Genomic DNA, 17,790 nt, shown 5'->3' with positions numbered 1-17,790 from the left:
ATACAATGTAATCTGAAGTAAACAGTTAAAAGCTTGACAAAGCCAAGCGGTAGCAGGGTTTCCCTTTTTATTAAAAGATAACCAGAAATGGGGAGTATATTCAACAAAGCCCTCAAATACCACAAAGTGGGAGGGATTCTGTTAGGAGGGTATTCTAAACATCTCTCCAAGTTAATGAAGGAGAGATTTAAGTATAAGAAATATCTACAAATAAGTTATTTTGATGTATGGGCTCAATAGCTAGGACTTTATTTGCTCCTTCACAGCAGTCAAATGTATTCCCGTGTGTTTTTTTTTTTTGCTGAATATATGATTGCAAAAAATGCATTTCATTGTCTTTTTGTTAAATTACATCATCTCTCAATTGTTGAAATGGCAATCAAACATTGATACATGTAAATATATTAAAGACTACACAACTTTCATGAATTATACGTATATAAAAAGAAAACGTTTAATTTAATAGGCAGAATCTCATAGAAGTAAAATAGGAAAGATTGTGCAGGTAAAAAGTGCAAATATTCATGAATAATTTCCCTCAATGTAACAGTGCAAAGAGTTTGGGGATTTCATGCTCTACAGTACATTCATTAAAACATTATGAGAATCCAGAGAAATATCTGTACGCAAGGGACAAGGCAGAAAACCAACTACTGGTCTCCTCTGTTCACAAATGTTTACAGAATGAGAGTGTTGTTACAAGAAGACGTGATTCAAAACAGTGGTAAACATGCCCCGTCCCTACTTTTTTTTTTTTTTTTTTTTTGCTGGTACCAAATGCAAAAATAAGGATATTTTTTTCAGTTTAAACATTTGATATGTTGTCTTTCTACCATTTTCAAGCAAGTATAGGGTTTACATGAGCTGCAAATTCTGTTTTTACTTACATTTTACACAGTGTCACAACTTTTTTGGAAATGGGGTTGTACATTTGAAAACTAAAAAGGATTTGTCATGTCCCCTAAATTGTGTTCCAGAAATGCCAAAAATAAAGAAAAATAGGAATGCCTGCAGATTAATATTATTTGAAACTATACAAATTGTTAATTCTAATGTCAAACCATCCTAACTGCACAGAAGACCAATGTTTGAATTCATCTTACCTTCCACTGATAACATCCAGACATGATTCCAGTAGACGCTAAGCCATATCCCTTTCCTCCACTTCCATGAGTTAGAACCTGGCCATTCTCCACCACACAGCATTGTGCCTTTTCTGGGTCAAATGACACCTCTTGTATGGGAAGACTGTCATCCTCCTCCTCTATCTCTCCCTGTATTACAAATAAGCAGACAATGGTTAAAAAATAAACACAGAAAACACCTAACAATAAGAACTAAATAAAGAAAAACACAAGATAGATACCTGTACTTTTACTTCATGCTCTTTCTGCTTCACATTAAGTATATGCTTGGCCTGAGCAATGGGTGCCTCCCACATACAGTCTGAGAGCAACAAAAACAAATGCTCAACAACCTAAAAGCCAAATAAATAAAAAATATTATGAGGCATATCATAAACAGTGACCACAGCAATCAACAACACTACAGCTAAAAGATGGCTTAAAGCTCTTTATAAGTACATATCCAAAGTACAATTGGTAATGAGGTGAAGATGGTTGTGCAAGTATTTTTTGTTATTGGTTGTCACAAGGGGAAGCATCTACCAATTCATCTATATGTATATGTCAGACTATATCACCCCCCCCACCCCACCCTACCATCCAGTGTCCACAGTGTACATCAGCAGTCCAGTCTGAGAGTAAATGACACCTTGATGAGTGTTGCAACAGAGACAGAACACTCTTACACAAACAACAGATGCCCAAGGTTTGTGACTTGTGGCTTCAACTCTACTTAACATGCCTACATACGATGTTCATCAATCCCTAGGAGTCAGCGTCAGAAAAGCATTACTATTGTTTCCAGTTTGGCTGAATAGATTCCATTCTGTATGATGCCTTTGTGATATGGTTAGGGCTGCAACGATTAGTCAATGTAATCGACGATGTCGACTACAAAAAATCGTTGACGCGGATTTTTTATTGTCGATGCGTCATAAACAGAACCTTCAATAGAGGCTCCGGTCACAAAGAACCACATTGGTTTTTGTAACTGCAATGCACTACATGAACGTCTGGGGGGTAGTATCGTTTGTTATTGTTTGTCAAGACTGCACACAGTCCTTCCAACGAAGAAGAACGTCTGAGGAGAAGAAGAATGTAGAGGAAAATAAATGTGGTTGCAAATGCAAGTCGCATAGAGGAGGGGGAAGGAGACAGAAATAAATTGAGACAGAAACTTTCTAAAGTGCGGGAGCACTTCACCAAAAAAGAAAAAAAAGTTGAATGCAGATTATGCAAAGCGGAGCTTTCTTTTCCCGGCAGCACCACCGCGATGCATGAGCATCTGAAACGCAAGCATCCTGGAGGTGTGATGCTGCCGTCTTTTGAGAGGTAAGTTTTAGCAAGTAAAGTTAGTGTCACGTGTTAACGTTGATGTTTGTACTATAATGTGCATATCAAGGTTTCAACAATGATAGTTAACCATTAAAATGACACATACTTGGGGGTTAATGCATCCCTGGATGCGCCAAATACTTTTTAGCTGCACTTTTTAAGTAAAGGTCACAATTCACAAAGAAAATGTGTAATTTTAACTGGAACGTATTTTTTTTCATGCAAAGAGCATCACAATTACAGCAACAGTGATCATTTTACACACTGCAAATGAACTGTAAAAACAATAAAAAAAACTACTGCAACAATCTATTATATGTTCGAGGTGCAACTGAAGTCATTGGTGAAATTCAGTAAATCACCAAGCCAACTGCGCTTGCAGTTGAACTGGCTGCACGCAAACACACAGAGGTAAGCGCTGATGCTTGCAGGCTCGTCTAGTGCAGTGGCTGAATCCCAGAGACAGTGGGGCTGAAGTTCTGCTGGGGACGTCAGTGGTTGTGAGCTGGCTGCTCAACGAATATACGGCTTTGACTAATCACCTCCGGCATGCTAGCAAATTGGTCTGTGAAGCAAATATAGCCAGTTGCAGGGTTTAATGAATATACATTGCCGAATATACTCGGCTCCGGCGTGCTGGCAAATTGCACTGAGAAACAACTTTAGCCGGTTCCGGCGGTTTAAGGGTTAAATGGATATAATTTCAGTTATGTTTGCTAACATGTTTGGAGCTATAGTAAACGAGTGAATAGGTGTAGCTGAGCCGTCCTGGTTTTTTTTTTCTTCTTTTTTCATATAATATTTGAGTTCGTATGAATGGTAAACCATCTCTAACTAACATTAGGTAACTTGTGTTTTGGAGTATATCAGTAATTAGCTCGTTACATATTTTAGTTCATTATTTTTTTATTTTGGCATAATATAGTACATGATGTGATAAACTACAAAACTTTTCCTTCAGAGTGTGATGATTAAAACATCTTTCTCTGTCTGCAAAATCATTCTTGTGTATTCCTTCTACTTCTACTCCCTCTGAACATCTCTTCTCAGCAGCTGGGAACATTGTCTCAAAGAAGAGAGTCAGCCTCACACCAGAGCATGTCGAAATGCTCACGCTCCTGCACTGCATTCAGGAATATATGAACTGAATCTTTTATAAACTGTACATTATTGTTTTATTTTATTTGAATTGAAGCTTTATTTAAACTTTTGGACTTTAAGACACACCAGTAGCCATTTTTGGTTAAGTTAAATGCACTTTTCTTGTTTAAAGACTATGTGCACTTTAGTTTGCATTGTTTAATGTATTTCTTTTTTATTGTGATGGTCACACTAATGTAAAACATCTGATTATTTTCAAATTCATGTGTTTCACTGATTGTTATTTTAATTTGATTATTATTAACTTTAATCGTAATGCAGAGACATCAGGGTGACGTTCACAGGTGGACAGATGTGAGCAAATGAGGTAAGACATGCACTGGAGCCCAGAACAGGATGTGCAACCACAGGTCGCAGGCATCAAAATAGTTAGGCATGAAATAATCGTGACTAATCGAAAAAAAATTGAACGATTCGTCGACTACCAAAATAATCATTAGTTGCAGCATCATACTGACTCTGCAGGTCCTTTCTTTGATATCCATGTTACCACAGTCTAGTGAGCCATTCTCACAAGTCCTTGGCTTGGTGGAGTAAGTAACTGATCACCGAGGCCAGTACATAAACATAGCTGCAAACCAAGTTCTTGATCTTCACCATCCCTAACAACACCTTAGGTAGCATATTAAGGACTTTATTATGTAGTGCTGGGAGAAAGACAACTTTTGCTCACAGATAGCTGGTTGTGGTGTAATGATTTAAAAACAGTGCATCTTCAGATGGCCAAGCTTAAAATGTCAGCAAGTGAACTCTAGAATCTGATGGGTCACAACATGTCTACCACTGGATTTCAGAGCATGGGAAAAAAATGGATAACAGGGGCTAACGATCAATGACCAAAATAAAATCTCATGTGAAATCTCAGTTAAAATTTTTTTAACTGGACCCACAAAACCAAGGGCCTGTCTTATCAGTCTGCAATAACTGGACCTTGCTGGAGTTAAGAATCTAGATGCAAAGGAAACAGTTCCATTTGGGAACTTGTGTGACAATACTGCTTCAATGATGGAAAGGAAGGAAATGCATCACATTGGTCAGCTAATTGTCTATGGAGACAAGAGGTTTTGCCTCAATGTAAACATGCAGATATTTTATCATCAAGAACCATATGATTTCACTGTACAGCAAGCTTTTGAGAAGGTTCAGAATGACTGGAAGGAACTCCTGTGATAGTATTTCGTCAGTCCTAATTGAGCTACATTCTGTGGTTATGGTGCTTTCAGGTACACTTCAATTATCTCTTTTTACTCAGCAATTCAGAAAAGGAGTAGAAGGCAGCCATGCACAGAATTCACTCTAGCACTGTATGCGCAAAACATATAATTATTCAACTTAAAATTATATATCGAGTGCATCTGTCTCATTTAAAATTGTCCAAAATGTTTCCTCTGTAAGATCTAACCTGTGAGCGTTGCAGTCAAGTTCCAGCCTCACTGGGCCATATGTTTTGGATGTGCACCAAATAAACATCATTTTGGACCAAAATCTTTAAATGCCTTTCAGACAGCCTTGGAGTCTCAATCCCTCCTAATCCACTAACAGCTGTGTTTGGTATACTTCCAGGTGGGCTTAACGTGGAGAAGGACAAAAGAACTGCAATTGCCTTTACTTTACTATTGGTACGTAGACTTATCTTGCTCAACTGGAAGAATCCTAATTCATCTCTTTTAAGTCAGTGGATAAGTGATGTTATATATTATCTGAAATTGGAAAAAAATCTAATTCTCACTTAGAGGATCTATACAAAACTTCTTCAAAACCTGGCAGGATCTAATCATTAACATTTTAGAATATGCATTTAAATTGAGGAAGCAGACTCTCTTCCCCTTTTTTTTTTTTATACTATTTATTTTTATTTATTTATATACTAGCCGAATAGAAAGGAAAACGGTGAGAAAGGAATTCAGAAATCAAGAAGAAATACATACTTCTTGAAAGACGCAGTGTGCATGTAGAATGTCTGGTTAAGTAGGATTACATGTGAAAGTGATAAATAAATCAGGCTTTCTGAATTTACCTACTATGGCCATGGCATCCTGATAGTTTTGTTGCATGTATCTTGGACTTCCTGGAAATGTGGACGGTAATATGATCATTTTGCCTAGAAGTACGTTGTTATTTTCAGTGTTTGCTTGCAGTGAGTCTGGTATTTCCACGCGCAGATCTTGTTGATGTAATCTGAGATAGCTGAGACGCGCGCCCTCTGTTTTAACGTACGCATCTACGACGTACTGTTGGAATAGTTTGCCACTGGAGTGCAAAATACTAAATGTATTCCTCATTGCTAATCTGTACATGTAAAACTGGCATTGAGTAAGCCTTATTCGCTTGGTGGTTCTTTTATCGGGAACATGTTCTAAATCTTTGTGCCAGCCAATGTCTCCGTAAGGGAATAAAAGTAGATAAACCATAGGATCGCAATTCATATTGAGCGTGGAAATCTGTTTACATGAGTTGCCTATGGGATAGATGCAAATGTCCCTTTCGGCTGGCGTTTCACCATCTTCTCTGACGAAAATCGCTGTAACATTGGTGTGACATGTCGGGGCACTGTATCGTCGTAAATCCTACCTAGGGTTTTCCTTGAAAACCATTCGTACAGATGCTGTTGGATTGGACTGAGTGATTTCATGCATGTGTTTGTATGATTTAGCGAAGGGGTTGATGGTTCTGAGCATGGAATCTAGCTGGAGAAGTAAATTTTCGCTGCATGCAGAGTTTGCTTTATTTTATAAATGTACTTCAGTAGCTTGCGCTGTGTCAAAAACATACAACTGTCCATATCCTGGAGAGGTAAAGTGTTAGCGTATAGTGGAGAGATTTGGTGATAAATTTGCCCGTGTATTTTAAAACAGTATGGTCTGTGGCCAGGAGGTTGAATTATCTGTGCACCCAGAAAAGTTGTATTCTCAAATGTGTTCACACACAGGTGGCTCCTGCACAGGTGGTAAAGCTACTTTACCGTTGTGGCAGCACCTCGAGTACTTATAGAATGTATTACGCTCGGCAGGCCAGTATAGTGCATGACATGGAAGAAGACGAATAGGAATCGAGAAATGCTGTGTCGGCTGCGTGTGGGCGGGACCGGTTTTGAAGTGGAAGCAGGTCAAACCAGAAGAGAAATATATATAAGAGATGTATGTATGTATGTGATTGTTCCTACTACTTAAGTTTTATTCTGTTGGCCTAGCTCTCTCTCAGGGGTGGGGGTTAAACAGTTTCACACCTAGTTTTGTAAAACATGACTTGCTTGTATGAAATGTTATTTGATTTTAATTAATTCAATAAAATTTAAAAAAAAATCTCTTTGCATTTATGCATGCCTTATTTACAAAATCAGTGACAAAACACTTCAGCTAATCTGGTAATGACCTTGGCCAATATTCAAGATGATTGCTGTCAAAAGCTCCTGTGAGAAGAATGTCACCATCACAGCAATTATTGCCTGGAATGTTTTACAGGACATTTACTATAATCTTCTGTTGTATTTCTTGTGCTGAAGCAATCCCAAAAACAAAACTATTGTTCTGACAGAGGCATTTGGTACTCTAAATAATAGAAAATTATTTACATGTGTTCTCTATTTCCATGTGCTGGTATATATCTGTGCAAGGCTGCAGTTCTGCTTCTACTTTAAGGCATAGTGGATACAGTAGAACTCTGCACTCCTGTGGGATTCACAGGACCAAATGCAATTGCTTGCAATGCAAGACTGATTTTCAGTAATGCAGGAGGGAGCGGGCGGAAATTAAAATTAAAAAATAATTATAAAACAAAACATACATTCAAAATTTATTATTCACTTGCAGTTCAAACATATGCATGCATACTGTGTTTTTGCATGCAGTCTTCCAAGATTGAAGAGCCCAGAGACAGTCTTATATCCACAGAGGTGGAACCAGCATTAAAAAATGTAGAGCATAAGACTGCGAAACTCACTAAAGGGACATCTGACACCTAGCAGTCATTTTCAATTGTTACCAATGGCGATGGCAACCAACTGTCATTTGTTTGCTGTGATAAATGTCCGAAAGAGTCTGCAATGGCTGCAGGTTTTCATTCCAACCCAGTTTCTTAATTGGAAATCAATCCTTGCCAATCTCAGACCTTATTTATTTTTATGGTTTGTTAGACTGCAATGTTAGGTTCTTATATCATAAGATTTTTTTCCTTTCCATAGATATCACCCAAATGAGTTGAAACCTAAAACATATAATTTTCAGACTTACACATTTTTCTATTATTTATTAAACAAAATAGTGTATGATGAATCCACACAGGTTGTAAATGGAAACAAGTTAGACAGAGAACTGCTGGCTCCTTTGTCATTTGCATCTTATTGCTAATAAGGAGCCATTAAAAACAGTTGAAATAAGGAATTAAAGGTGTGGAACCTTAACAAGCGAGACCACTAAAATGAAGTATCAAAATGTTACTTGGTCAATAACTGCTTCGTCGGCAATAACTAACTTCTCATTAAGAAACTGGGTTGGAACAAAAACCTACAGCCACTGCGGCCATCTAAGACTGATGCTGCCCAGCCTGATATACGGCCTTATGATACAGTGTCTGATGAGGGCTATATTCAACTTGAGCAGTACCTGGTTGATATTACAGCCAAAATTGAAAAGTTTGAAGTTCAAAGAGATAATGCCCTATCCAGAAACTACCGTGGCAGAAAAAAACCAAAAACTGAGAAGGGGTATTATATATGCCATGCTAGGGACTCTCAATAATTATGGGTGTGCTGTCACAACTGATATTCAGACCAAAAACATTTTTCATATCTGCTATTACCCATTATATTAATGAAAACTACAATATTGTATCAAGGATGCTTTGCGATCCCATTCGAAGCAAGCACAATTAAAACGGGTAAAAACATTTGTGCTTTAGTGTTTGAAAAACTTAAGTTTCAGAAGCTTTTAAAGACAAACGTATTACATCACATCATTTAGTAGAGTACAAAGAGAGCACTATGAAATGCAACTGAAAAACAAGATTTCAAATCCAACCTGTGTCATCTGGTCATCTTCAACACTGTTCTCACAAGCAGGGAGCACTGCCTCCAGTACATGAAGTGCTAGGAGTCTTGTTCTTAAGTTCCCAACTAATGGAACACCTAAGTGAGATAAAAAAAATACTTTTAATATAAACTTTATTACTCAGTAACAATCTATTCATAAGATAAAAAATGAAATTCAAACATTCAAAGAGAAATTATTAGCAAAAACATAGTGTGTTGTAACTACAAATGAAAAATTACTCATAAAAGTTTGATGGTTAAAAATCATCTTGCACAATGTGTAATCAAGGATGACTATTTTAACTACCGTAGATACTCGCGTATAAGTCGAAAAATTTATGCCTTAAAATTCATTCAAAAAAACAGGGTCGACTTATCCGCGGGGCGACACAATTGTCCATAGAATTTGGGTAATTACATTGTACACTCAACGCTTCACGGTGTTAAGTCACCGGTCATCTGCCGTTTCCCATGGTCTTTGAAATAATTATAAGCCAGCAATACTATTGCTAATTAGCTAGTTTTTTTCTAATTTCATTAAATAATTCTTTAAACTGTGAAATACTTGAATTTGAGCATTAGCTTTTGCAGGTTTTGGATAACAAACATACCATTAGCTGCCACGTGCAACCAGATCTGGAATCAAAAGAACCAAGGCAACGCACGCCATCAATGCGATGCAAGCGCAGCCCGCGATTCAAAAAATTTCTCTGCCTACCTGTTTGTCTCGTCTGACAGTAGCTGAAAAGCAGCATCAGGAGAGAGCAGCCTGAAGTAGTCCAGCAGCGGGTGATCTGTCGTGTCCAACAGTAAGCCATGTTGTCTTGTGAAGTCCGGTAGCCAGTTCGGCTCCCACGGATCAATGTCTGGGTATTCCTCCCACGCAAACCTTGCCGTAGGTGCATCGGCTGCGTGAATGCATTCAGCTCGCAGCCGATCAGCTGGCGCGGCATCGGCTGGTGTCCGATCAGCTGATGCCGGCTTCTCACTCACTTGCTCGATTCCTGATCACTGTCAATAAAATCCGATTCTGAAAAATCAGAGTCCGACTCAGCGATAATGTGCAAAACATCGTCTGCAGAGTGTTTTCTTTTCTGCACTCGCTTCGCTCCCTTGTGACATACCGACGCCATCTTGCCTTTGTTTACATTTCGCAACTCACGCACACGCAAGGATTAGTTGCCGAGTCAACGAGTCTAGCATTTTTCCAAGCACGGAGGGAATGCCTGTGATGTGACAGTGAGTTTTGTCGCCATTAACAGCTGATTGTCGCCCTCTATCTCTGATAGCTGTGAAGTTTTACCCTCAACGTATACGTGGGTCATAACAAACTTCGTAATTTTTGGCTTAAAAATACATTCGACTTATCTGCAAGATCGACTAATACGCGAGTATCTACAGTACATATATCAAATTTGTTTTGCTTCTGAACATTCACTTATCTTACGCAATGAGAATTTTGCCTAGCACAATAAAAAAAAATTATTGCACTCCTGCTAAGGCCAGAGGCACATTACATAACTTGCAACAGTTTCTCCAAAATTACTAAAATCCCAGTTGTGCTTAACCTATACCTTTAGGCTGTACCATAATACCTCCAACACCCTGTTCCCCTAAATGATAATCTGAAAATAGTAGCAGTAATGATATTTAGAGTTTAAGGAAGGGTGTAGAAAAACAAAGACCTAGCCATAAAATCAAATGTTTATAAACACAAATATTTTACACATATAAGCCACTCATCAACACAATGATCAAAAATCTCCAGATTCGGTAATTTTTCTTAATTGAATGAAGAGTAATTCATAAGAAATAATTTCAGTGTTTGTCAATTTAGGAATAAAAATAACTGGATTCCCAAAGTTCTGAATTTGCACAGTCTATCAGTTCTTATCTGCCACAGGTCAGGCAGGTAAACAAGTATTAATCATCCACTTGCCCAGACAGCTCTAAAAAAAATCACAGGCACAGAACCTTCCAACATGTCCAGTGCTGGATTTAGCCATACTAGTTCCTCTTCACCTTGGCTTCAATCCTTCAACACATCCAATAAAATTAAACACAAACTTTTTCTCTGACACTCAGTACTTCAGTTGTTTTTTCTGATCATGCAGGGTGGAAAAAATCTTGGTCACCTCTTGCAAATAATGTTCATGGGGAATATATATACAGTAATCCCTCCTCCATCGCGGGGGTTGCGTTCCAGTGCCACCCGAGAAATAAGAAAATCCGCGAAGTAGAAACCATATGTTTATATGGTTATTTTTATATTGTCATGCTTGGGTCACAGATTTGCGCAGAAACACAGGAGGTTGTAGAGAGACAGGAACGTTATTCAAACACTGCAAACAAACATTTGTCTCTTTTTCAAAAGTTTAAACTGTGCTCCATGACAAGTAAGAGATCACAGTTCCGTCTCACAATTAAAAGAATGCAAACATATCTTCCTCTTCAAAGGAGTGCCTGTCAGGAGCAGATCATGTCACAGAGATAGAGAAAAGCAAACAAATCAATAGGGCTGTTTAATGGCTTTTAAGTACGCGAAGCACCACAGCACAAAGCTGTTGAAGGCGGCAGCTCACACCTCCTCCGTCAGGAGCAGACAGAGAGAGAGAGAGAGAGAGAGAGAGAGAGAGAGAGAGAGAGAGAGAGAGAGAGAGAGAGAGAGAGAGAGAGAGAGAGAGAGAGAGAGAGAGAGAAGAGAGAGAGAGAGAGAGAGAGAGAGAGAGAGAGAGAGAGAGAGAGAGAGAGAGAGAGAGAGAGAGAGAGAGAGAGAGAGAGAGAGAGAGAGAGAGAGAGAGAGAGAGAGAGAGAGAGAGAGAGAGAGAGAGAGAGAGAGAGAGAGAGAGAGACATAGTTTGTTTTTCAAGCAAAATCAATACGTGCCCTTCGAGCTTTTAAGTATGTGAAGCACTGTGCAGCATGTCGTTTCAGGAAGCAGCTGCACAAAAGATAGCAACGTGAAGATAATCTTTCAGCATTTTTAGACGAGCGTCCGTATCGTCTAGGTGTGCGAACAGCCCCCCTGCTCAATCCCCCTACGTCAGGATCAGAGAAAGTCAGCGCAAGAGAAAAGTAAGCTGGGTAGCTTCTCAGCCATCTGCCAATAGCGTCCCTTGTATGAAATCAACTGGGCAAACCAACTGAGGAAGCATGTACCAGAAGTAAAAAGACCCATTGTCCACAGAAACCTGCGAAGCAGCGAAAAATCCGCGATATATATTTAAATATGCTTACATATAAAATCCGCGATGGAGTGAAGCCGCGAAAGGCGAAGCGCGATATAGCGAGGGATTACTGTGTATGTATATATATATATATATATATATACATACACACACACACACACACACACACACACACATATAATAAAACACACTATATAATTCATTACAAACTTCTAGTCAGAGGGGATGTCAGATTTCTGGATCTTTCTGCCTTGAGGAAGTCAGATCATACATCTAGGAATAGAAGGGGATGACAATTTACACAACTCTGTGATTTGACTTTTGGGCACTGTGAAATTTCTAGAGTATTGCAAGCTCTCCACATGCTGACAGCCAATTGGCATACTGGACATCGCAAGTGCAAATGCCATGACTATTCAGTTACGGCAAGTTCAGCCGCAGTCTTGGCCCTTTGGTTTTCCCTTTTCAATTCTGTTATTTACCAAAAACACAAGACCTCAAACAGATGAGACTCTCTTCTGTTTGGGTACTCCAAAACACATATGCTGTGTCTGTCCTCATAGCCACAATATACAGTCATATGAAAAGATTTGGGAACCCCCTCTTAATTCTTTGGATTTTTGTTAATCATTGGCTGAACTTTCAAAGTAGCAACTTCCTTTTAATATATGACATGCCTTATGGAAACAGTAGTATTTCAGCAGTGACATTAAGTTTATTGGATTAACAGAAAATATGCAGTATGCATCATAACAAAATTAGACAGGTGCATAAATTTGGGCACCCCAACACAGATATTACATCAATACTTAGTTGAGCTTCCTTTTGCAAATATAACAGCCTCTAGACACCTCCTATAGCCTTTGATGAGTGTCTGGATTCTGGATGGAGGTATTTTTGACTATTCTTACATACAAAATCTCTCCAGTTCAGTTAAATTTGATGGCTACCAAGCATGAACAGCCTGCTTCAAATCATCCCATGGATTTTCAATGATATTCAAGTCAGGGAACTGTGACAGCCATTCCAGAACATTGTACTTCTCCCTCTGCATGAATGCCTTTGTAGATTTCAAACTGTTTTATGGGTCATTGTCTTGTTGGAAGATCCAACTCCTGCGTAACATCAACTTTGTGACTGATGCTTGAACATTATCCTGAAGAATTTGTTGATATTGGGTTGAATTCATACAACCCTCGACTTTAACAAGGGCCCCAGTCCCTGAACTAGCCACATAGACACAGAGCATGATGGAACTTCCACCAAATTTGACAGTAGGTAGCAGATGTTTTTCTTGGAATGTGGTGTTCTTCTTCCACCATGCAAAGCGCTTTTTGTTATAACCAAATAACTCAAATTTTGTCTCAACGGTCCAAAGCACTTTGCTCCAAAATGAACCTGGCTTGTCTAAATGAGCATTTGCATACAACAAGCGACTCTGTTTGTGGCGTGAGTACAGAAAGGGCTTCTTTCCTATCACCCTGCCATACAGATGTTCTTTGTGAAAATTATGCCAAATTGTAGAACGATGTACAGATACACCATCTGCAGCAAGATGTTCTTGCAGTAAAGTAAATTATTATGCAGGCTGAGAGGGGTTCCCAAACTTTTTCATATGACTGTATTTACAGTACAAAATACTGTAATAATGGTTAAGTTACCATAAAGTTCCTGTCAACTGTTTTTCCAATTTGTTTTAAATGTGGATTGTACTTCCAAGTGAGTGTCGACAGGTTATCAGCTCTTGTAGACACAAACGAGCCCACCCCTACAACTTCAGTCAGATCAGTCTGCATCTTGCCCCCTTAATTATTGTGGATGTCAAATTACATGACTAACAGTTACAGGAGAATGCAGAGGCTGCCCCCAGCTCCTTAATTAAGTCTGCAACTGAAAATGGCTAGAAATATTAGGTAGTGTGAACAAGGCTTAGCAGTCATTATTATGTATATACAGGCCACAAGAAAAAAATAATTTACAAAAAAACAAATCTAAACATTAGCAATGGAATTAAAAAACAAATTAATCCTAAAATAAAAATGAAAAACAAAGGAATACAACCTTCCAATCAAAATAAAAAGGTTATTTGACAAAGAGATTAGGATCAATTAAAAATAAAAAAGAATTCACGGTCATAATACCACTCCATATCCTCCTGACTGTCAGTCTTCTGCTTCAGTGATGGCCTGTATAACACCCCCAAGTACATCTCTTCAGGGTGTGCCTTGTTTGGATCAAGGTGGCATTGGCGTCTCATCTGGATAGATAGTTTATGAAGTTACTCCCTAAACAAAAAGTATTTACCGTTGTACTATTACTCCCTCCCCACTCTTCCTCAGACCATTATGGTGCTGATCAGAGCATTCACAGTTGTTTGGTTGATGCTTCTGTGACAACTGTATTTGTCCGTTAATTGTGCTTTTTGTAATTACAGTAAATGCGGATTGTTTACACTTGAGATTAGCTACTGATTGTTGGAAATAGACTTCAAACAGTCTCAACTAAACAAGGATGTTTACAAGAGGGATAAAAACTTGTGAACACTCTGTAAACGGTGCTTCTAGGCCAGGTATTCTGAAACCGTTTGTAATGTGTTATTTAACCAATGTTACTTATGTTATGTGTGTGATGTTGTGTTCTAAGTAGCTCCAAAGCTACCAAGTTAAATTCTTGTACATTAGCTACTAGTGAATAAAAGTCATTCTGATTCTTCTTTGTCCACATCATCCAAATGCACACTTAGGTATATATTTCTTTATTTCTTTATCTTGTCTATGGTCCAGCAGGTGCAGGAGTCTTACAGCTTTCAGTCGTTCAACAGCACTGCAGAGCTCTTATTCCAGTTAACTTCATCTGAAGCCACTCTTTGAATATTTTACTATCTCTTCTGGAAAATTTCCAAACATTAATTACTGCTTCTATTCCAAAGATATTATCTACATGGGCTGAGATTTTTAGAGGACATGAACACTGAAAAGAAAAGACAGCTTTCCCACTGCCCCCCCATTAACATTATCAGAGGGATCAACGGCATATGAATGCCAACATCCCAGAAATACGGTACCTTTGCCTAAATGCCATAGCTAATTTAAAGGAGTACCCAGGCTACTATTGATTTTAGTACACTCTGAATATTGCTATAGTGTAGCTGCATCATTTTAATAAAAACAGGGATACAACTAAAGACATAAATAATGATGCTTCACTTGGTCAAATTCCTTCTCCAAGGCCCTTCCCAAGACTTAAAACCACAGACTTGGTGCCAACACATGAATTTTGTATGGGTGAACTATTTATCACCAAACTCAATCAGAGGACAGGTAGCCTACTGTTAATTCACTATAGGAACTGGGCTGTTTAAAAACAAACAAACAAACAAAATGCATGCAAGTCTTGCTTACATAAAAACTACCAGACCATATAAATACCAAGCCAGCTTGTTTCTATGTTCTCAGAATGGTGCCATCTGCAAGCTGACTAGTATAAAGTGGCACCTCTAAAAGTGTACCACAGACACTTTAGTGACAAGTACCTTGCAAAATAAGAGACTTGCACAAAAGATTGCATTGCAACACATGATTAAGCATAAAACTGTTTGCACAAGAGAATGCAACTGTGGAATCTCTGTGTGTTTCATGGAGTTTAACAAAAGCTTAAAAACCTTTTCATGGTTGTAGAGCTGATAAATATGTGCACAACTGAAATGGCGAAAGCCACTTAAATAAAATGGTCATGGAGCTATTAAGGCTACTTGTATTATTATCAATTTTCAATTGACTGACTAAGTTCTATTAAGAAAAAAAAAACTTTTATGAATAGAAATAGTTGCACTTGTTGACACTGATAAACCTCCTGTAATAAGTAACAGATGCATTACATACAATGTAATTAATCACAACTTGTATTAAGTCCCTGGTAAAGAGGCTAGCTACTGTTAACATTAAGCTAATGACATTTCACGGCATCATTCACAAGTTAGTATTCTGTGCCAAATCATGTAATGTTACTTAGGGTAGCTGCCTACAAATACGAGAACTTCATGATCTGGTGGAGCCACCTACCTACAAGTATTTATTGTGTAATACAATCAATATGTCCAAGCCTCTGCGTTTCTCCCATCTTGGAGCGGATTACACTATCAAAGAGACAGGTCGCAATCAAAAAGAAAGCATTTACATTTTGTAATTAACCATCTCGTATTCACTAACAATTAAGGTAAAGAATCAGTTACCTTATTTAAACACAGACTTCTCCATTTTCAGGGGAATGCTTAACTGGCCCTAGTGTGTGTGCATGTTCACCCTGCAATAGACTAGCACCCTTCTACAGGGATTGTTCCTGCCTTGTGCCCTATGATTGCTGGCATAGGCTTCAACTTCCATGTGCCTCTAACACGAAGAAGTTTGTTCAAAAAAAAAAAAAAAAGAAAAAAAAGAAATATAAGTCATGTGTAACTATAATGTTAATACAACAGTTTAAATTGTAACATGTTACACTACTTTGATACAGCAAATTGTTCTTTGATGTGTTACTTTACATTGCATTACCCCCAGCTCTGGTAATAAGGCTTGTAAATTTAATTTGTGAGAGTTCAGCCTGGGGCGGCTCGGTGGCGCAGTGGGTAGCGCTGCTGCCTCGCAGTTGGGAGACCTGGGGACCTGGGTTCACTTCCCGGGTCCTCCCTGCGTGGAGTTTGCATGTTCTCCCCGTGTCTGCGAGGGTTTCCTCCGGGCGCTCCGGTTTCCTCCCACAGTTCAAAGACATGCAGGTTAGGTGGATTGGTGATTCTAACTTGGCCCTAGTGTGTGCTTGGTGTGTGGGTGTGTTTGTCCTGCGGTGGGTTGGCACCCTGCCTGGGACTGGTTCCTGCCTTGTGCCGTGTGTTGGCTGGGATTGGCTCCAGCAGACCCCCGTAACCCTGTGTTCAGATTCAGTGGGTTGGAAAATGGCTGGATGGATGGAGTTCAGCCTGGCAAAATTACCTCTTAAGAGCCATGCTTAAAGATATGTCAGCAGAACAGCCTTCACAGCCAAAAACACACCTTTCTGATTCAAACATTCATTGCTGCTTCTACTCCAAAGATTATCTGCATGGGCTGAGATTTTTAGTGGCAATGAACACTGAAGAACAGACAGCTTTCCCACTGCATCCTCCTTAACTTAATCAGAGGGATCAACAACATAGAAATGCCAACATCCCAGAAAGACAGTACCTTTGCCTAAATACCATAGCTAATTTAAAGGAATATCCAGGATACCACTGATTTTAGTACACTCTGAATATTGCTATTGTGTAGCTGCACCATTTTAATGAAAACAGGGATACAGCTAAAGACATTATAGATAATGATGCTTCACTTGGTCAAAGGCCTTCTCCAAGGCCTTTCCCAAGACTTAAAACCACAGACTTGGTGCCAACACATGAACTTTGGTTACGCTGGCTAAGAACTACTTACCACCAAACTCAATTACAGGACAGGTAGCCTACTGATGATTCAGTATAGGAACTGGACTGTTTAAAAACAAACAAAATGCACACAAGTCTTGCTTACATAAAAGTCATGACCATCGTTAAAATGCTTAAAGTTGATAAAGAGAAAAGACAAAGCAGAATTGGTCAGTCCAGTTTGAAATGAATTATTTACCAGACCATATAAATACAAAGATACTTTTTGTATGACATCATCTCTCCTTAATCAGGTTAATATGCAAAAGTGAAAAGGCAAGAATCATACCACTGCAGACATATAAGAGATAGTTGAAGCTCTCCACATAAAGCATACCCCATTTTGATCAATACAACCAGCAAAGAAAGTTGAACTTCCCACGGCTGTGGCAATATTGTGAAAAAACAAAACTTGAGCATTTTCAAGGAGCAGCTCAAGAGCAACCTCTCAAATGAAATCCTTCTCTTTCTGTGATGAGCGATTCTGTTTCTACAGATAGCCAGTGGATT

The 17,790-nt window shown here is 38.7% G+C and overlaps 1 protein-coding gene across 5 annotated transcripts in view; it reads right to left on the bottom strand.

Moving 5' to 3' along the window:
* herc1 (HECT and RLD domain containing E3 ubiquitin protein ligase family member 1) overlaps nt 1-17,790 on the bottom strand; it is a 161,074-nt gene that overhangs the window by 59,327 nt on the left and 83,957 nt on the right. For all 5 annotated transcript variants that reach the window (XM_051920605.1, XM_051920606.1, XM_051920609.1 and 2 more), the window contains exons 32-34: nt 8,636-8,742; nt 1,367-1,477; nt 1,104-1,274 (exon numbers count right to left, since the gene is read on the bottom strand). In XM_051920605.1, the coding sequence (XP_051776565.1) occupies nt 1,104-1,274; nt 1,367-1,477; nt 8,636-8,742 (389 nt within the window). The remainder of the gene's footprint in view (nt 1-1,103; nt 1,275-1,366; nt 1,478-8,635; nt 8,743-17,790) is intronic.

The sequence above is a fragment of the Erpetoichthys calabaricus genome, chromosome 17 (genome assembly GCF_900747795.2).
Source record: "Erpetoichthys calabaricus chromosome 17, fErpCal1.3, whole genome shotgun sequence".
Lineage (NCBI taxonomy): Eukaryota > Metazoa > Chordata > Cladistia > Polypteriformes > Polypteridae > Erpetoichthys > Erpetoichthys calabaricus.
This window is presented reverse-complemented; position numbering and strand designations above follow the sequence as displayed.